Genomic DNA, 16,219 nt, shown 5'->3' with positions numbered 1-16,219 from the left:
CCTAATAAGATGCCTCTGAATTTGAAGTCAATCATAGTCTTTGAAGGCCTCTGACATGCGCAGGAAAAAATCCCAATGGAGCGGAAGAAAATTCCAGGTTCAGGTTTGCTGCTTAAACTTAAAGCGTATGTATTTTTGAAGTGGTTGACATGGCAAAAGCAAACATTTTTCTAGTGATAAGTCGTGATCATACATTTTTGCTTGCTCCACCATATACGTATTTTTAGATATCTTACACGTGCTGTTGTTAAAATGCGACATCCCCAGGATTTTTTATCATAAATCCTTATCAGTTCTTTTTTTCTCTCACTGTACTCTTTCTTTTGTTTTCTCGGCAACAAATCTTTTATTTTTCTTTGAGATAACTCAACATCCAAATTTCTAATGACAACATTTAACAATAATTTCAATGCTCTTCTAAAATGATTTCTTAGTTAGTTTCCACCTTCCAAGTATCAAGTCCCAAGCTAGCTGGTCCAAAACCCATGAAGAACACACGTATGGAATTTAAATTCAAGGTAACATAATCGAAAGCAAAGAGAATTATACAAACTTCTTTATTATTTCACTATTATATACTCAAACTTGATACAATACAAGCAATCATCAATCATAGTAATATCACGCCAAACAAAGAAAGAAAGGAAAACAAACCATTAACTGAATGACTTTAGCTTTATATATATATATATATATAGGACGTTCTTTTATTCATTCTTACCCCATGCATGCATTAATTTATTTTACCACGACTCATTTAATTATCATTTAATTAAGGAGAGGCTCGTTTCAAGTCGATATCAACTCAAGGGCACTTGCGTTTGCCACCATGGGTGGTCAAGCTAGCATAGCAGGGGCACATTTCTTGGTTACCGGCAGTTCCTGGAGGAACACAGTTGCAACGCGCGCAACATGTCCCGCATGCCCTCTTGCATAGGTGTGGCCTTGATGATAACCGGCACCTAGCTGCACATGCTCCACCACAGTCTGAAAAAACCAGACAAAAATATAAATATCAAAAAAGGGTCTTACTTTAATTGTTTCACATCTCAGTATCTTATTAAACGTGTTAAAACATGTACCAATTTTCTTCGGGGGAGAGGCTCCCTTCCTAGCATCTGTCACCTGTATTTCACAAGAACCTTTCATTATCGAAGAGCCAAAGGAAGTGAAAACAAAAGAGCTTAATAATGATCCAAAGTGGTCAAAGCTTTACCAGTTGATGATCAGCTTCAACCAGTTGAAAAAGGAGAAGAGAGATGAGAAGTGAGGCAATCAAAGCTTTAGAAACAATAGCCATGACTGAAACCTAATTATAAGAAAGAAACAGATTATTGTTTACGTTTCAAGTGTGAATGCCTTTTCCTCAGTGTTACGTATTTATAGCAAAAATCTTGCAGAGAGAAAACAAGTACTGATAGTACTTAATAATTGAAAGGGGTTAGTTGTTGCATGTTAACACCCGAAACAATCTGATAGCAAGTACGCAGAAGAGCGGAGAAAAAAGAAATGTGCGGTGCTGAGTTGTCAGTTTTCACGTTTCAGGGAATATCTGTGGATCGAAAGGCCCCATTAGAACCATCTGGATCGATTAAAGAAGCAATTTTCTCACAGTTTTTTGATAGATGGTGTTTCGTCTATCTAGTAGTGGCTTTGCCAAGCATGGTTTTTGGTGCTTTTCTTACTATCGTTTTTCTGTGGGGTTAATGAATAGACCATAAACTTAGATTCTTTTGATAATCTTAAGTCGGTTGGCTTAGCTGAGTCTCAGAAAAATTATTGGAGGAGTAATAGAAGCATCTATGATTGATTCATGAATCATGATTCTTTATGTTCATTGGCAAATTGACTTCCATTTCTCTGATCCGTAAGTTCAAGAGACAGAGCCATCTTTTCGAAGCTTGCTTTAATTTGCAATTAAGTTGATATTGGCCTGAGATGACAATTGACAAAAAGGTCTAATTAATTAAAGCATACATGCATGCATGCATTCTACTTAGTACCATTATTGTTCAAAGTCGGTAAGATTATTCAACATACCCTGTAAACTATAGATATGAATTATTGTTCTTGTTTCCCTGTATTAATTAATTGACTAGTTTTCGTTAAACCAACCTTTATGAAGTCCCTTCTCGTTTTCATTATTTTTTCTTTATACAATTATGATTTGCTACCTAATATAACCGGATTATATGTCTACAAACCAAACTTGAGGGGAAATGACATGCAAATATCGGAGGCATGGGAATGTAAAGCCAACATGTCTTGGAACTTAAAAATAGGAATAATTCAACCACCGTAGCCCCTCGACGGCGAATAGTAGGCCGGTGGATTCAAAGATGGCTTCCACGAAAACTACTATATATATTATTGGGATATTGGGAGAAATAAACTTGTTGGAATATGGTTTACCCTTTATCTCTTGAAACGAAAATATCTGTGTTTAAAGTATATATCTTGTGCAAAAGAACAGCATTTTCCTCCTGATTTTAGGATTAAGTCATTCAGCTTGATTACATGTCTATATTTGAAGGTCTATGTTTCATTTAAAGATTAAGAGATAGTAACTGTGAAGGAAAGAAAGGGGTTTTGATATTCTCACATCGCAACCAAAATGAAAGTGAAACTGAGAAAAGCTGACAATTTGATTAACTAGATTACAATCCTCTTGATGTCCCACAATTTCACTAAACATGGACGTATTAGATTTGGAAGCTTGAAATTATGTAATTGCCTAATCACCAATTGTTCAGTCGGAAAAGGATGGCTACTTTGTCACTTTGTCCACATATTCATATTAAACATGAGTCCAAGTACCCAGCCTAATCTAAATCAACCAGACAGCTGTTCGAAAGCCACTTTCCGACAACAGCTGTACCCTGCTCACACCTCACGCACCTATTGCCACAGTGCCTCATATCCATCATTTCTGCATTTTTCAAAGCCTTTGCAAGTGTTTGAATTCACTGAATTCTTGCTTGCACAAAAAATGAAGGGTTATCAATGATCTTCATGCGTTGTTTGACAATATGAAAGCTAGTCTTATCTTTAAGCATATTTACATATTATCATTGTTGAATTACTACCAACAGGGCAACAGCTAATAAATTTGATTCCCATGTCCCACTAACGAATGCTACACATCTAATTTGAAAAGCAACCACGCAAGGAAAGTCCCAATGATAATCAAAAGAGAAAGCTGATGTTTTGGAGAAATTATTTTATGGACGGTTCTCGTCATATTATGGTTTTTTTCAATTATTTAATATTATATTAGTAATTTATTTCGATGTTATTGACATATAATTTTGATGATTTTTTTAATTTTAAACTCGGAACCCTGAACCTCGAACTTTGAACCCAAAATCTCAAATCCTAAACCTCGATCCCTGAGTTCAAGGTTCAAGGTTCAAGATTCAGGTTCAAGTTTAGGGTTTAAAATTCAGGGTTCAAGATTCAAGGTTTGGATTCTAAGTTCGAGTTGGGGTCCAGGGTAAAATATTACCAAAATTATGTGTCAATGACATAGAAAAATTTCGGTTAAAACTGAATTAACTGGTCGAACCGATCTAATTCGATTAATAAATCTAATTCGGTCAGAGGTCGATTAATGATTTTCTGGAAGTTTGGTCATCGATTAATTCAGTTCGAAATCGTGTAATTAACTGAATTAACCAAACTTAATAATTAATAATACAAATTATATGTAGTTTTAATTCGGTCAAATAAACATTATCAATTTATTTTTTGATATTTTTTATACTTGTTTTAACCAAAAATATATAAATTTTAATTAACCAACCGAATTAACCGAAATATTTTGGTTCAGTTATTTTTTTTTAAAAAAATTCAGTTTAATTAAAAAAATTAAAAACTTTAATTAATTCAATTTAATTAACCATTGGATTAACTATTTTAACACTCGAAAAGATACATAAAATAATTCACAATGTTTGATTGTTTATAGATTACCGACCAATCAGCTTTAGCACAAGGAAAGGTCCAAACTTTTTGGCAGTTTATCCAATTAAGAAAAATATTTTATTGACCAGTGCTTTTAAAATATATTTTACGATTTCTTTAAAAAAAAAGATTAGTTGACTAATCATTTATAATAATATTTTTGGTGTTAAATATAACTGTTGATAGATAATGTAAATGAAGAGATGTTTAGATAAAATCTTGTTTAAAGTTAAAAAAAAAAAGAAAAAAAAAGAGGAGTTAACTAATGAAATCTTTAGTTTAGTTGGTTGAGAGTATTTTAAGTTTAAATCCATCTAGGGCCATTTTTATTTTTTTATTTATATTGTTTTAAGAATTAAATCTTGTATTATTTTTAATTAAAAAGCATCTTTGTGTTGAGTCCCATAGTAATAAATTTTATATTAATATTTACATATAATTATTAATTATTGATTATAAAATATAAATTTATATTTATATTAAATAACAACTATTAATTTTAAATATTATTGATAATTATATATTAAAAAATTAATAATTTATATCTATACTTATCACTGTCATGCGTTCAACTAATTTTGAATGGAAAAAAATAATCAAATTAAAAAGTAAAACAATTTATATGTGAAATTATATCAATAATTCCATTTGAAAGAAATGAAAAACAATTTTGCTTGTTTTTCCATTTAAAAAAACAACTCTTTTATTAAATATATCGAAAGCTTTTATAAAAAATAAAAGGAATAATAATAAATTTATTTCTCAAAGCTTCTTTTTTTGTCAATTTGTCCTTATTCTTTTTTTTTCTTAAATTTGGCCGTCAACCATTCAAAAAGTATTAATTTTTAACGATGTTGGCATGACAATTTACGTGACAATCTACGTGTACTTCATACTTACATGATACTATTTGTCTTATATGGCACGTCAACAAATAATTTTAAATTATAAAAATATTAAAAATTTTATATAAACTTCATAAAAATTCAAAAAAGTTAACTTGAAGTAAATGTGAATTGCCATATGGACTGTTGTATTTAAAAATTTAATGATTTAGTCAATATTTCTATTAAAAAAACAATTCGATTTGTTTTGAAAAGTTATTGGTCAAAATTGACTCTTTTTAAAAGGTTGAAGGCTAAATTTGGCTCAAACAAAGAATAAGGGTCAATTTGACCAAATATGTAAATGTTAAGGCTAAATTTTGTATTATGTTGAAAAGGTTAGATTATGCTATTAGTCCTTGTACTTTGCAAATTTTGTGGATTTAGTCCCTATACTTTAATTTGATTAAATTGAGTCCCTGTACTATGGGTACATTTAGTCCAAATTCTCTAATTAGATCATTCTAAGTCCCTATGTTATTCAAATTTTGAATTTTCAATGTTGGCACGAATGACAATTGTTAATTCATTAATTGGATTTTTAGGGAGAATATGTGAAAATAACAAGTTGACATTGTTGGAAAAATATGAACATCACATATTTAACAAAAATAATTACATTTTATTATTTTACTATCATAAAAAAGTTATCCCAGATTAAAAGTGATCTAGTTTGATTAAAGTTTTATTATGCTTTAATTATTAAATAAAGTATGGGTCAAATATGTGTACATACTCTAATTACTAATTTCTGATTGATGATGAATTAATTAGAAGTTCAGATTAACATGCAAAAATTATATATTAGAATTATGGTCTCAAATTACACATATAAAACTTTTTTGACATCGCATCTTCAAAAAGAAAGAGTCACATTCTCTAAAATATTTGTGTGTTAATTTGGAAGATCAAAATCACAAGATTCAATGTTTCAATAGATTTCAAGTAGGCTTCCGCATTTAATTTTGTTTTTGATGATTTGACTTGACAGATCTTATTTATTAACTTTTGTATCAAAATTTTACAGTTCTAACAAGTGACATTCGAGCCTCTTCATGTAGGATTATTTAAAATGACTTAATTTATTATTATTTTTTGGATTAATTCGTTTTTAATATCTTATGAATTTTATATAAGAATTTGATATTTTGATCATACAAATATTAAAATTTTTAATTTATATGAAAGTTTTAGGGTTTTGTTTTTTAATTTTCAATTTTGATTATTTATGATAATATATTTATATAATTGAAGATTCCCAACATTTAAGCTGTTTGATATCTTGATATGATATTATATATATAATAATATATTTACTGTATTAAATTTTAAAAATAGTAGAATTTAATTTTTATCATTTCGTGAAAATTAAAATTTAAAAATTAAAAATAATTACAGCAAAAGTAATAATCAATAGTGGAATTAAAAAAAAAAACTATGGAAGCCTAGGACCCCTACCCTGGCAAAAAAGGCTCAAAAGCCTCAAGATACGCACGAGTGAAATCATTGTCGAATTTGGGATGGGACTAAACTTGAGGATTCAGCTTGGAACCAAGCCTTGTCGGGGCTTGGGACAAGACAAGGGTTTGAGGATAAGAATATAGGACAGCTGGCAGGCTACTCCACCAATCAGGAATGTTTTATGCGTTTCAACCCCCTGATGATGATCCCCCAATTCCAAAGCCACGTGTTTTATTTAAAATTTTGCAACCTATATTTCAGTGTTATTATAGATAAGTAAAGAAAACTTTCAAATATATCCAACGTCACCGGTTTGTCTTAACTATTAAAGACATTGATTGTTTTAATCCTTTATTTAATTTTTATCTTTTATAATTCTTAAATTTATTGTATTATTTTTTAAATCACCTTAAAATAGATAAAAAATTTAATGTCCGTTAACTTTGTTGACGTAGTATACACTTGAATTGTCACGTGAATTCCATATCAACAATTAATTTTTTTAAATTTAAAAAATTTAAAAAAATATAAAAATTATTTTTAAACCATTAAAAAAGTATAAAAATATATATTTTTTAAAATTTTAATTTTAAGAAATTAATTAATTGCTAACGGACATACATGTAGACTGCACATCAGCAAAGTTAACATGTATTAAGTTTTTCATTCATTTTGAAGTAATTTGACAAACAATGCAAGTTTAATGGCTAAAAAAGGCAAAAAAAATAAATGGAGAGCTAAAATGACATTTTTTTGTAAAGTTGAATGGCCAAATAAGTGTAAAAGTACTATACAGACCCTTGTACTAGAAGTTGAATTGCATTGTGCTTTTTGTACTAAGAAAAGGGGCAAACTAGTCCTTGTATGTTAAACCAAAAGGTAAATTTGTCTTTTTTGTTAAAATTTCGTCCATTTATACTGTTAAAAACTGACGTAGCTAACGAAATAGCCAGATAATTATATTTGGTGTGCCACGCGTACCTCAAGCTAATGTATAGGGACTAAGTTTTAATGGTAAAAATAGATGAATTTTTTAAAAGAATGACTAGTTGACTAGTTTCTTCTTTGATTTAATGTATAGGGACTAATTTATCCCTTTTTTGAGTAAAGAGACAAAATACAATCTGACTTCTAATATAAGAACCTCCATAATATTTAAAGTTAAATATTATTTACTTAAATACATAATATCTGAAATTGATTATATTGCAATGCAAAAATTCTATATTTCAAAAAGTAATCTCAAATAGATTATGTATTGATAAATATTGTTTCATCCATTATTTTATATATAAAGAACCTACCCCACCCCTAAAAATGCACCATTGATGTGTGGAAATGTGAATAAGGGTTTCTACGTGATTCATTGAGGCCCCCGGGTCCTTTCAATGCTCAAAGCAGAGTTTCACTTTGAAGACGCAAAGGCACAATAATAATTGTGTAATGCTTGGAAAATGGGGGGTACGTAATCAGATAATAGACAAGCATGCAAAGCTAATAGGGCCATCAACATAGTAGCAAACAACCAACTTTTATGTATTGTTGTTTTACAGCTTATTCATTCATCCATTCAAAACTAGTTGCCGGAAGTATGGGTCGTGATAAAGCAGAAAACCAGCCAAATCAAAAGCCCCAAAATGCGAATACTAATTAACGCTGATACGAAACCTGGTGAACCAACTCTAATAAATTAAACTACATATGTTCGGAGGTGGCGGAGCCTCCAACAAGTCAGGGAGTTTTGTTTAGAATTGTTCATGAGTCAGGTCGGGTTCTAACAAATTTTTAGCCCCGATTGTTAAATTTTTACTCAAGCCCGACTTAAATTAAGATACTAAAATATGGGTCCAGCCCGACCCTTATTAAATTTTTTAACTTTATTTTTTATATAAAAATTTAAACAATCTAATACATCAAATACACTAAAATATTAAAACAAATAATTCTCAACTGAAAATAAATTTTTTTAAAAAATCTTTATACTTAAATAACATTAAGATAAGTGCAACTTCAAGCAAATGCCTATAAAATAGTAGCAAAATTAATAATAAAACAAGTGTTATACAATATCCAAACATTAACAATAAAATAGTAGCAACATAATAATGAAATGGTAGCAAAACAATGACAAAAAGTGGAAAAACAATAGCAAAACATGGAAAAACAACAAAAACAGCAGGGTTTTTTTATTGAAAATTCGGGGCGAGTCGGGCATGGGCCAAAAAAACTTAACCGAGGCCCGGCCGGTTTTCCAAATGGGCCTTGTTTTTATGCCCGAGCTCATTTTTTGGGCTTATGTTTTTGCCCAAACCCTCCCATTTTTTGGGCGGGCTTTCGGCTCAAGCCACACGTCCTAGCCTATGAGCAACTCTAATTTGGTCCCAACATCTTTGAAATATTAGCAAGTAAACATTGCTTTTTTTTCTTCTAATTTTTAAATTAAGGTATAATTCACATCTATTTTACAATTATGGAGACTAATCCTTTCAGAATTTATAGCTACATCTTTCAACAATGTTATTTCTAAGATTTAAATTTAAGTTCTCTTCATGTCAGTGCAATGTACCTTACCAGTATAATATCATCTCTAAGATTTGAATTTGAGTTCTCTCCAATATTTTTTTATAGAATTAAGGTATCGTTCATGTCTGATTTACGGTCCATGAAAATTAATCCTTTCAGAGTTTTTGATTGCCCCTCCCAATAATATCATCTCCAAGATTTGAATTTAAATTCTTCCCATAAAAGTGTAATGCATCTTACCATAGCAATTTCATCTTCAAATTTTCAACCTTTGGTATTTTCCAAAGTTATTGATTAATTCAAAATATATTACGTTAAATTGAAATCGCCCCCTCCTAAATAAATTTTATATATTGGTTTATAACTTAATTTTGTCTGGATTGAAGCTTAGTTCAATTAGTATCATATCATTGTTGAGGTAAGATGACATAAGTTTGAATACGATAAAATATATTTATTCTCTTATTTAAGAGTTGGGAAGAGATTAAAAAAAACTAAAACACCAGTTATTTATATTTTTCATTTTACTAACCAATCATTATTTTTATGCTCTTCAAATTAATTGAGTTATCATATCAAGTTACAATTATGTCGATTTTTAAACTAAAAACCGAATCAATTTAACGACATCGATTTATTTCGGTCAGGCTTTTAGTTTTGAAAATAGCTTTGGGCCGAATTTAACGGACAAAAGGTTTTTGTCGACGTAGTGTTACAAAAATAAAGAACCCAATTCAGCCCAAGAGGCTTTTACGTACTTTTGTAAGTCAGCGGTGCAAGTTAGCTTCAGCCCGTATCTGCTTTCCCTTGTTAGTCAGAAGTCGACCGTTTGAAAATCCCTCTTCTCGAACTGCAACGATTCTACTCCAACACTGAAACTGAAACTCAATCTTCTTATACTTTTAATTCTGCTCGAGTTTCAACAATGCCCACGAAAACGCGGTCTCAAGTCTCATCGGAGCGTCAGAAATGGGATCAAATCTTTGAAGGTTTAGTTGGTATGCTTAAAACACAGCAACAACAGCTTGAAACACTTACTAAAGAAAGAAAGATCCTCGGAGATCGGATCAATATGCAATATGAACGATGGACCTCTGATGTTCGTCTCTATGAAGATCACATATCTCAGGTAAAAAGAGTTTTGAGTTCAGGATTTTTAGGAGTTTCGATAAATTTAGGGTTTTTTTTTAAAATTATTTTCTTTCCTCCTTAATTGGAAGGCGTAAGATTGGGTTGTTTTGATGTCTTTCGTTCTTTAGATGAGTACTGATCTGGAATCGAAAGAAATGACGCGTTTGCTTGAGGCTGCTAAAGCCGATATGATGGTAGGATTGAAGCAAAGAGAAGCTTTTCTTTGCAAGTTGAAATTAGGTATGCGTTTTGGAATTGAATTTTTCTTTTTAGTAATTGAGTATTTATTTGACGTTTACATTTGCTTGTCTTTGGATTGTTGCAGAGGAAACATCGGATGAATTGACTGATTTCAGAATCTGGTTTGACATCCTCTGTAAAAATTCAAATGTATGTTCCAATAAGTTTTCTTTTCCTTTTCCCCAGAGTTTATACATATGACCATTTGTAAGCAATTTTAACCATTTCACTACATCTAGGATGTTTCTCTTAGGGACCCCAAAGGAACCAAAAAGGGAATGTTGGGAGATGAGGATATCGGTTCAAAGTCTGTTACTTTGAAGACATTGGAGGGCAATTTAAGAAGGCTAAAGCTCAAATATGAAAATCTTGCTTCGGAAAAGAGTTGTCAAATTGCTGCACTTATGGCAGAGAATAAGTTCGCATGGAACCAGTTCAACATTATGGAAACTCAGTTTACAGATAAGTTAAACAGCAAGAATTTTGAACTTGACAAAGCTAACAGGAAAATTGAGGCACTTATTTCCAATATGGAGGAGCTGAGGTCATCAAATGCCGAAAAGGATGAAATGATCCAGATATTAAAATCCGAATTATCTCAAAAGGAGGCTGATGCAAGTAGATTTCATGAAGTTTCTAAAATGTCGAGGCAGGTAGAGTTCTTAAGGAAGCCTAGAAGTTCATCTCATACGCCTGTAATAAAACATTGTACAGCTAGGGAAGGAACTGTTTTGGGAGACGAGAATGGCGGCGGCAACAAATGCAGCGTAAACATGAAGAAAGGAAGCTCCGCTCCACATGTTCATGATTCTCTGAAGGACAATGGAAGGGTAATTTTTAGTCAATCTAGCTTAAAGCTGGATTCATATGTTTTTGAGATGATTAATAATTAGTATGTTTTTGGATTGTTTAATGCACTTGGTTGTTTCTGCCTTTGTCCAAAGAAAAGCATTTTTGTCCCCTTGTTTCATCGTATTATATAACAGGTACATTGTGGCCATGAAGGAACAGCTACTATTAAGGGTCCAAAGACCTTAAATGTTCTTCGTTTTTGGCCTCAAGGATCTTAAATTTCCCCAAAATAATTCCACCGAGGAAGTTCTTGTTCTAGATTTCATATATTCCAAGAATTTAACACCAAGGCTATATACATTATATATGTTAGCTTGCTGGTCTAATTAACAAATTACTCTGATGCGTTAGTAACCGTAGTAAAACTAATGTTTGTTTTTAGGTAAGATCCATTCACTGACCAGATTGTATTGTCTTGTTGTTTAGGGAAGCAGAAGTTCGAAGAGGAAAAAGGATGATGAAATTCGTATTTCTGAAACTCCAAATCTATTCACTTCTACGTTTAAAGTTCCCAGATTGAGAGACTCCTCTCCCAAGTCAAGATGATCTTTCTTCTAAATCTACTCATCCATTTGTATCTTTTACCAATGATTGAAATAGTGTCTGTGATCGTGAATTTGTAAATTAGAAATAATTAACTAGGTGGTTTTGAAAGATTATCATAAAAATTGGTATCCAATCTGACCGTCCCTGTCTATTTAGCGGGTGTTTTTAACTTTTGAAAGTAAAACTGAAACTGATCGTTTCTTTATTTGAATGTCTGAAGAAAACCAAACATCATCATTGTCGGAATACAAAGGAACGAACAGAGCAGAAAATTTAGACACACACAGATAGCCACACAGCAGTATATAACTAGGCAAAAGTTGCTGCTATTCTCGAACTTCACGCAGGTTTTGATATATGGTAATTGCCAACGCATTTTAGGTCTCATAGTTCTCATCAAGACCCTCTTCCCCCTCGTACTCTTCCTCATCTTCCACAGTTGCGTCCTGATATTGTTGATACTCTGCAACCAAGTCATTCATGTTGCTCTCTGCTTCTGTGAACTCCATCTCATCCATTCCCTCACCAGTATACCAATGCAAAAAGGCCTTGCGACGGAACATCGCTGTGAATTGCTCGCTTACCCTCCTAAACATCTCCTGGATTGACGTGGAGTTCCCTATGAAAGTAGAGGACATCTTCAGACCCCTTGGTGGGATATCACAAACACTGGATTTCACATTATTGGGAATCCACTCCACGAAGTAAGATGAATTCTTGTTCTGGACATTCATCATCTGTTCATCAACCTCTTTGGTGCTCATCTTGCCTCGGAACATGGCTGACGCTGTCAGGTAGCGACCATGGCGAGGGTCAGCAGCACACATCATGTTCTTCGCATCCCACATCTGCTGAGTTAGCTCTGGGACAGTGAGAGAAACGTACTGCTGAGAACCACGAGATGTAAGTGGTGCAAAACCAACCATAAAGAAGTGAAGACGTGGGAACGGGATCAGGTTCACAGCCAACTTTCGGAGGTCAGAGTTCAGCTGTCCGGGGAACCTTAGGCAGCATGTTACACCGCTCATAGTAGCAGAAATCAAGTGGTTTAGATCTCCAACTGCAAAATTAAAAGTGCAGAGTTAGCTACACTATGTTAAATTGTATCATATTAAAGCAAACCATCGGTCAAGATAAATGTTTTATCACTTACAGCTTGGAGTAGTGAGCTTCAGAGTTCGGAAGCAAATATCATAAAGTGCCTCATTGTCAAGAACCATGCATTCATCAGCATTCTCTACCAACTGATGCACAGAAAGGGTGGCATTATAAGGCTCCACAACGGTGTCAGAGACTTTGGGTGAAGGGAAAACAGAAAATGTCATCATCATTCTGTCGGGATACTCCTCTCTGATTTTTGATATCAGGAGAGTTCCCATGCCAGAGCCTGTGCCTCCTCCGAGTGAATGACATACCTGGAAGCCTGGTCCAGAAGTAACAATGTAAGCAAGTGAGCTTCATCAGACAATTCAAGGGGAAACCAGGAAATTGCCATTATTTAACCAATAAGGATTATTATTGCTGAATACTAATAGTATGACGTAAATATCATGCTCTAAAACATACTTAATAAGAGGATCAATAAAGGTTGAATAAATAAATAAAAAGTAATTTAGATTGACCTGTGACAATTTACATATTTCCTATTTTTAGCGACAGACCACTAAGTCACCTACTTGAAACTAGTCCAGATAGTTAATCGAAAGTAAGAAAATCAGTTATTCAAAAAAAAAAATTTTTTTGTGGCAAATCTGAACTCATTGGAAAAGTTTCCAGAACAACTGAGCCACCAGAAAAGGATATTAACATATGACGAAGCCATTATCCTTCCTTTACATTAAACCACAGAAGGTATGGGTTCCCTTAATGTGGAACTTAGTTCAATGATCCACCATTATCATAATTCATAACATAAATATTACTATAATTAGAATAGAAACAAACTAATTATTTGTCCTTTTCATATAGATCTGGATCTAGAGTCATGGTTTTCTCTTTCCATTTTTTAATAGGTTTATACCTACTAGTCCTCAATTTTTGGATGGTATATGGTACTCGAGCCAATGTTACAGCTTACTGTGTGATTGTCATAATTTTTAGATAGATACTGTAATTAGAATTTTTTTGGTACATTGATACTATAATTAGATAGTTGCATGTTAGTTATCATTTTCCATGCTCCTTTAAAAATCTTTTACTTTTCCTATAGGTTCATGTATTAAAATATTGATAAAATCATCGTAATAATGCAAGGATTCATATATATGCTGATGAGCTGGTGAGGGCCCCCAAGGCTCCACCTTATTCATCGAAAAGTTTATCAAGTGGTGTAAGATCTAACTTTTTGTTAATTTTTGGAAAGAAAAATAGAATACAGAAAAAGATTGTCGGTATAAGGAAGATAAAATGAAAAATATCATATAGAAAATATAGATAATCTTCTATCACATGTCTATAAAACCACATGCTCACTGCCTCCATACCAGATAAAACGAAGCTTAATAATTGAGCAAATTGGCAGACCTTCCATGCCAGTTTCACAGTGAATTATTAATCTTAACATTCAAGATCTTTCTCGTCTTTATTGCAGTTTATTGGATAGGAAAAATGAGATTATTTCACCTTGGTATTTCCATCCCCGAAAAGAAAATGAAAAGATGAACAGCAGAAAAGGTTTTATATCGTTATCATGAAATTGACATGGTAACTCAAATGGATTGGAGTTTCAAACTTCGAGGTGAAAAAGAATAGAGCGGAGTAATTATGTTGGAATGGATCAAAGAAAAATACCGCATTAAGAAAGTACAGATAGAACAATTTCACGAAAACCAACGCAGATTTAGATTACGAGGGAAACATAAGTAGAGAAAACAACATATACCTTGCAGGCAATCACAATTCTCGGCCTCTTTACGAACAACATCAAGAACAGCATCAATCAACTCAGCTCCTTCAGTGTAATGACCTTTGGCCCAGTTGTTTCCGGCACCGGATTGTCCAAACACGAAATTATCAGGTCTAAAGATCTGGCCAATGGGACCGGATCTGATACTATCCATGGTACCGGGTTCAAGATCCATGAGAACCGCACGAGGGACGTACCTTCCACCGGAAGCCTCGTTGTAATACACATCGATCCGCTCCAGTTGGATATCGGATGATCCATCTCCATTGTACTTTCCGGTAGGATCAACACCGTGCTCGTCGCAGATCACTTCCCAAAACTTGGATCCGATTTGGTTCCCGCATTGGCCTCCTTGCACGTGAAGGATTTCCCTCATTGTTATTTCGTCGAAAATGAAACGAAAAAAAAAAGGCAAAGAGGTTTAAGGGTTTTCTTCAATCTTGTTTGGAGTGGAGAGAAGGAAATGAAAGGAGTATTTATTGAGGGGAAGATGTTAAAGAAGGAAAATGCGAATAATAATAACAATTAATAGAGTGGCATGATATTTTTGAAGGATTGTCTGTTTGTCTGTTCTGTCATGAGAAGGACAATTGAGAACCAGAGTTAACAACTAACCGCCCATACGAAGCAATTGAAAGGGTAAAAGAGTGAGTCAATCGAGCGTGGTGAGGCGCCATTTTACCAATTTGTTTTTCAATTGAGCTTGTATTTAGGAATTTCTGTTCTTATTTTTAGTTTTTACCCGCCGTGTTCGTGACCCTGAGTTGGATAATTGTGGTCCGGTTATTGGGTTATTGGTTAGGTGTACTATTTTGTTGTTTTTCGATGAAGTGTATAATTCCGTTCTAACCTAATAAAAACTGAATCAAGATTTAATTAATTTCGACTAACCGTTTAACTAACAAAATTGTCTAGTTTGTAATTGTAGGAAATAAAAACTCCTAATCCTGATTAGTTTGAAGGGATGCAGATTAGTTTGGAAATGGCACTTTGGACAATAGGTCTGCAGCCTCCGGATTGCTTGATTGGCCCTTAGTTGAATATCAGGTAGAACCATTGGAAACTCGAACCTAACTTTAAGGAGATTCTTATCTTGAAACTTTTTTTTTAAGTAAAATCTAGTTAAATTGGATGAATCGGAGGTATTGGTTTAAAGTAAATTATTAGGTCGGTTAATCGGAGAATCGACACTTACCGTTTGAATCGAAGAAAAATTTTGGTTAATTTTTTTAAATATTTTATTTATTTATTTATTTATTTATTTGAAATGGTGTTCAACCACTGTTTGGTTTTAAAAACCTTGACAAAAATATTAAGCTTAAAAAATAAGTTTGAGTAAAAAAAGTTAGATCCATTTAAAATATAGGTCATGCTTGAACTCTTAAACCCGACTCAACCTATTTTCAAATTTTATGTTATATGATGTTAAGTTATTTTTTATTTTAGTTTATATGTTGCGTAATCTATCATATGAAAATTAATAAATATTAAAATATGTTAAATTGTGTATGTTTAAATTTAATAAAAAAATAAATATAAAATCAATTAAGCATTTTAATAAATATGAGCCTAAATAGGCTTAGGTTCGTCAATTAGAAATATTATGAGTGGACTTGGGCAATTTTTGAAGCCCGAGTTGAGTTGTGATTGGACAATTATACATTATATTAATAACATTCATAGGCTTGATAAGAATTTGGTTCAATCTATTCAA

At 32.5% G+C, this 16,219-nt stretch overlaps 3 protein-coding genes across 4 annotated transcripts; 1 reads left to right on the top strand and 2 right to left on the bottom strand.

Moving 5' to 3' along the window:
- Positions 1–543: 543 nt before the first annotated feature.
- LOC107905506 (gibberellin-regulated protein 1) lies at positions 544–1,744 on the bottom strand. Its single transcript, XM_016832167.2, has 3 exons — positions 1,217–1,744; positions 1,083–1,125; positions 544–987 (listed from the first exon to the last, which is right to left on the bottom strand). The coding sequence occupies exons 1-3, from the start codon at positions 1,298–1,300 to the stop codon at positions 806–808; spliced, it is 309 nt and encodes a 102-aa protein (XP_016687656.1). The 5' UTR covers positions 1,301–1,744; the 3' UTR covers positions 544–805.
- A 7,873-nt stretch (positions 1,745–9,617) lies between these two features.
- On the top strand, positions 9,618–11,805 carry LOC107905508 (uncharacterized). 2 transcript variants are annotated; one of them, XM_016832171.2, is made up of 5 exons: positions 9,618–9,960; positions 10,091–10,202; positions 10,288–10,352; positions 10,442–11,032; positions 11,489–11,805. In XM_016832171.2, the coding sequence occupies exons 1-5, from the start codon at positions 9,757–9,759 to the stop codon at positions 11,510–11,512; spliced, it is 996 nt and encodes a 331-aa protein (XP_016687660.2). In that variant the 5' UTR covers positions 9,618–9,756; the 3' UTR covers positions 11,513–11,805. The 2 variants fall into 2 exon arrangements, with proteins under 2 accessions (XP_016687660.2, XP_016687659.2); XM_016832170.2 differs by having other exon boundaries at positions 11,481–11,733.
- LOC107905507 (tubulin beta-6 chain) lies at positions 11,780–15,199 on the bottom strand. The gene is made up of 3 exons (XM_016832168.2): positions 14,482–15,199; positions 12,754–13,023; positions 11,780–12,660 (listed from the first exon to the last, which is right to left on the bottom strand). The coding sequence occupies exons 1-3, from the start codon at positions 14,879–14,881 to the stop codon at positions 11,978–11,980; spliced, it is 1,353 nt and encodes a 450-aa protein (XP_016687657.1). The 5' UTR covers positions 14,882–15,199; the 3' UTR covers positions 11,780–11,977.
- Between the last annotated feature and the right edge of the window lie 1,020 nt (positions 15,200–16,219).

The sequence above is a fragment of the Gossypium hirsutum genome, chromosome D05 (assembly GCF_007990345.1).
Source record: "Gossypium hirsutum isolate 1008001.06 chromosome D05, Gossypium_hirsutum_v2.1, whole genome shotgun sequence".
NCBI classification, from domain to species: Eukaryota; Viridiplantae; Streptophyta; class Magnoliopsida; order Malvales; family Malvaceae; genus Gossypium; species Gossypium hirsutum.
This window is presented reverse-complemented; position numbering and strand designations above follow the sequence as displayed.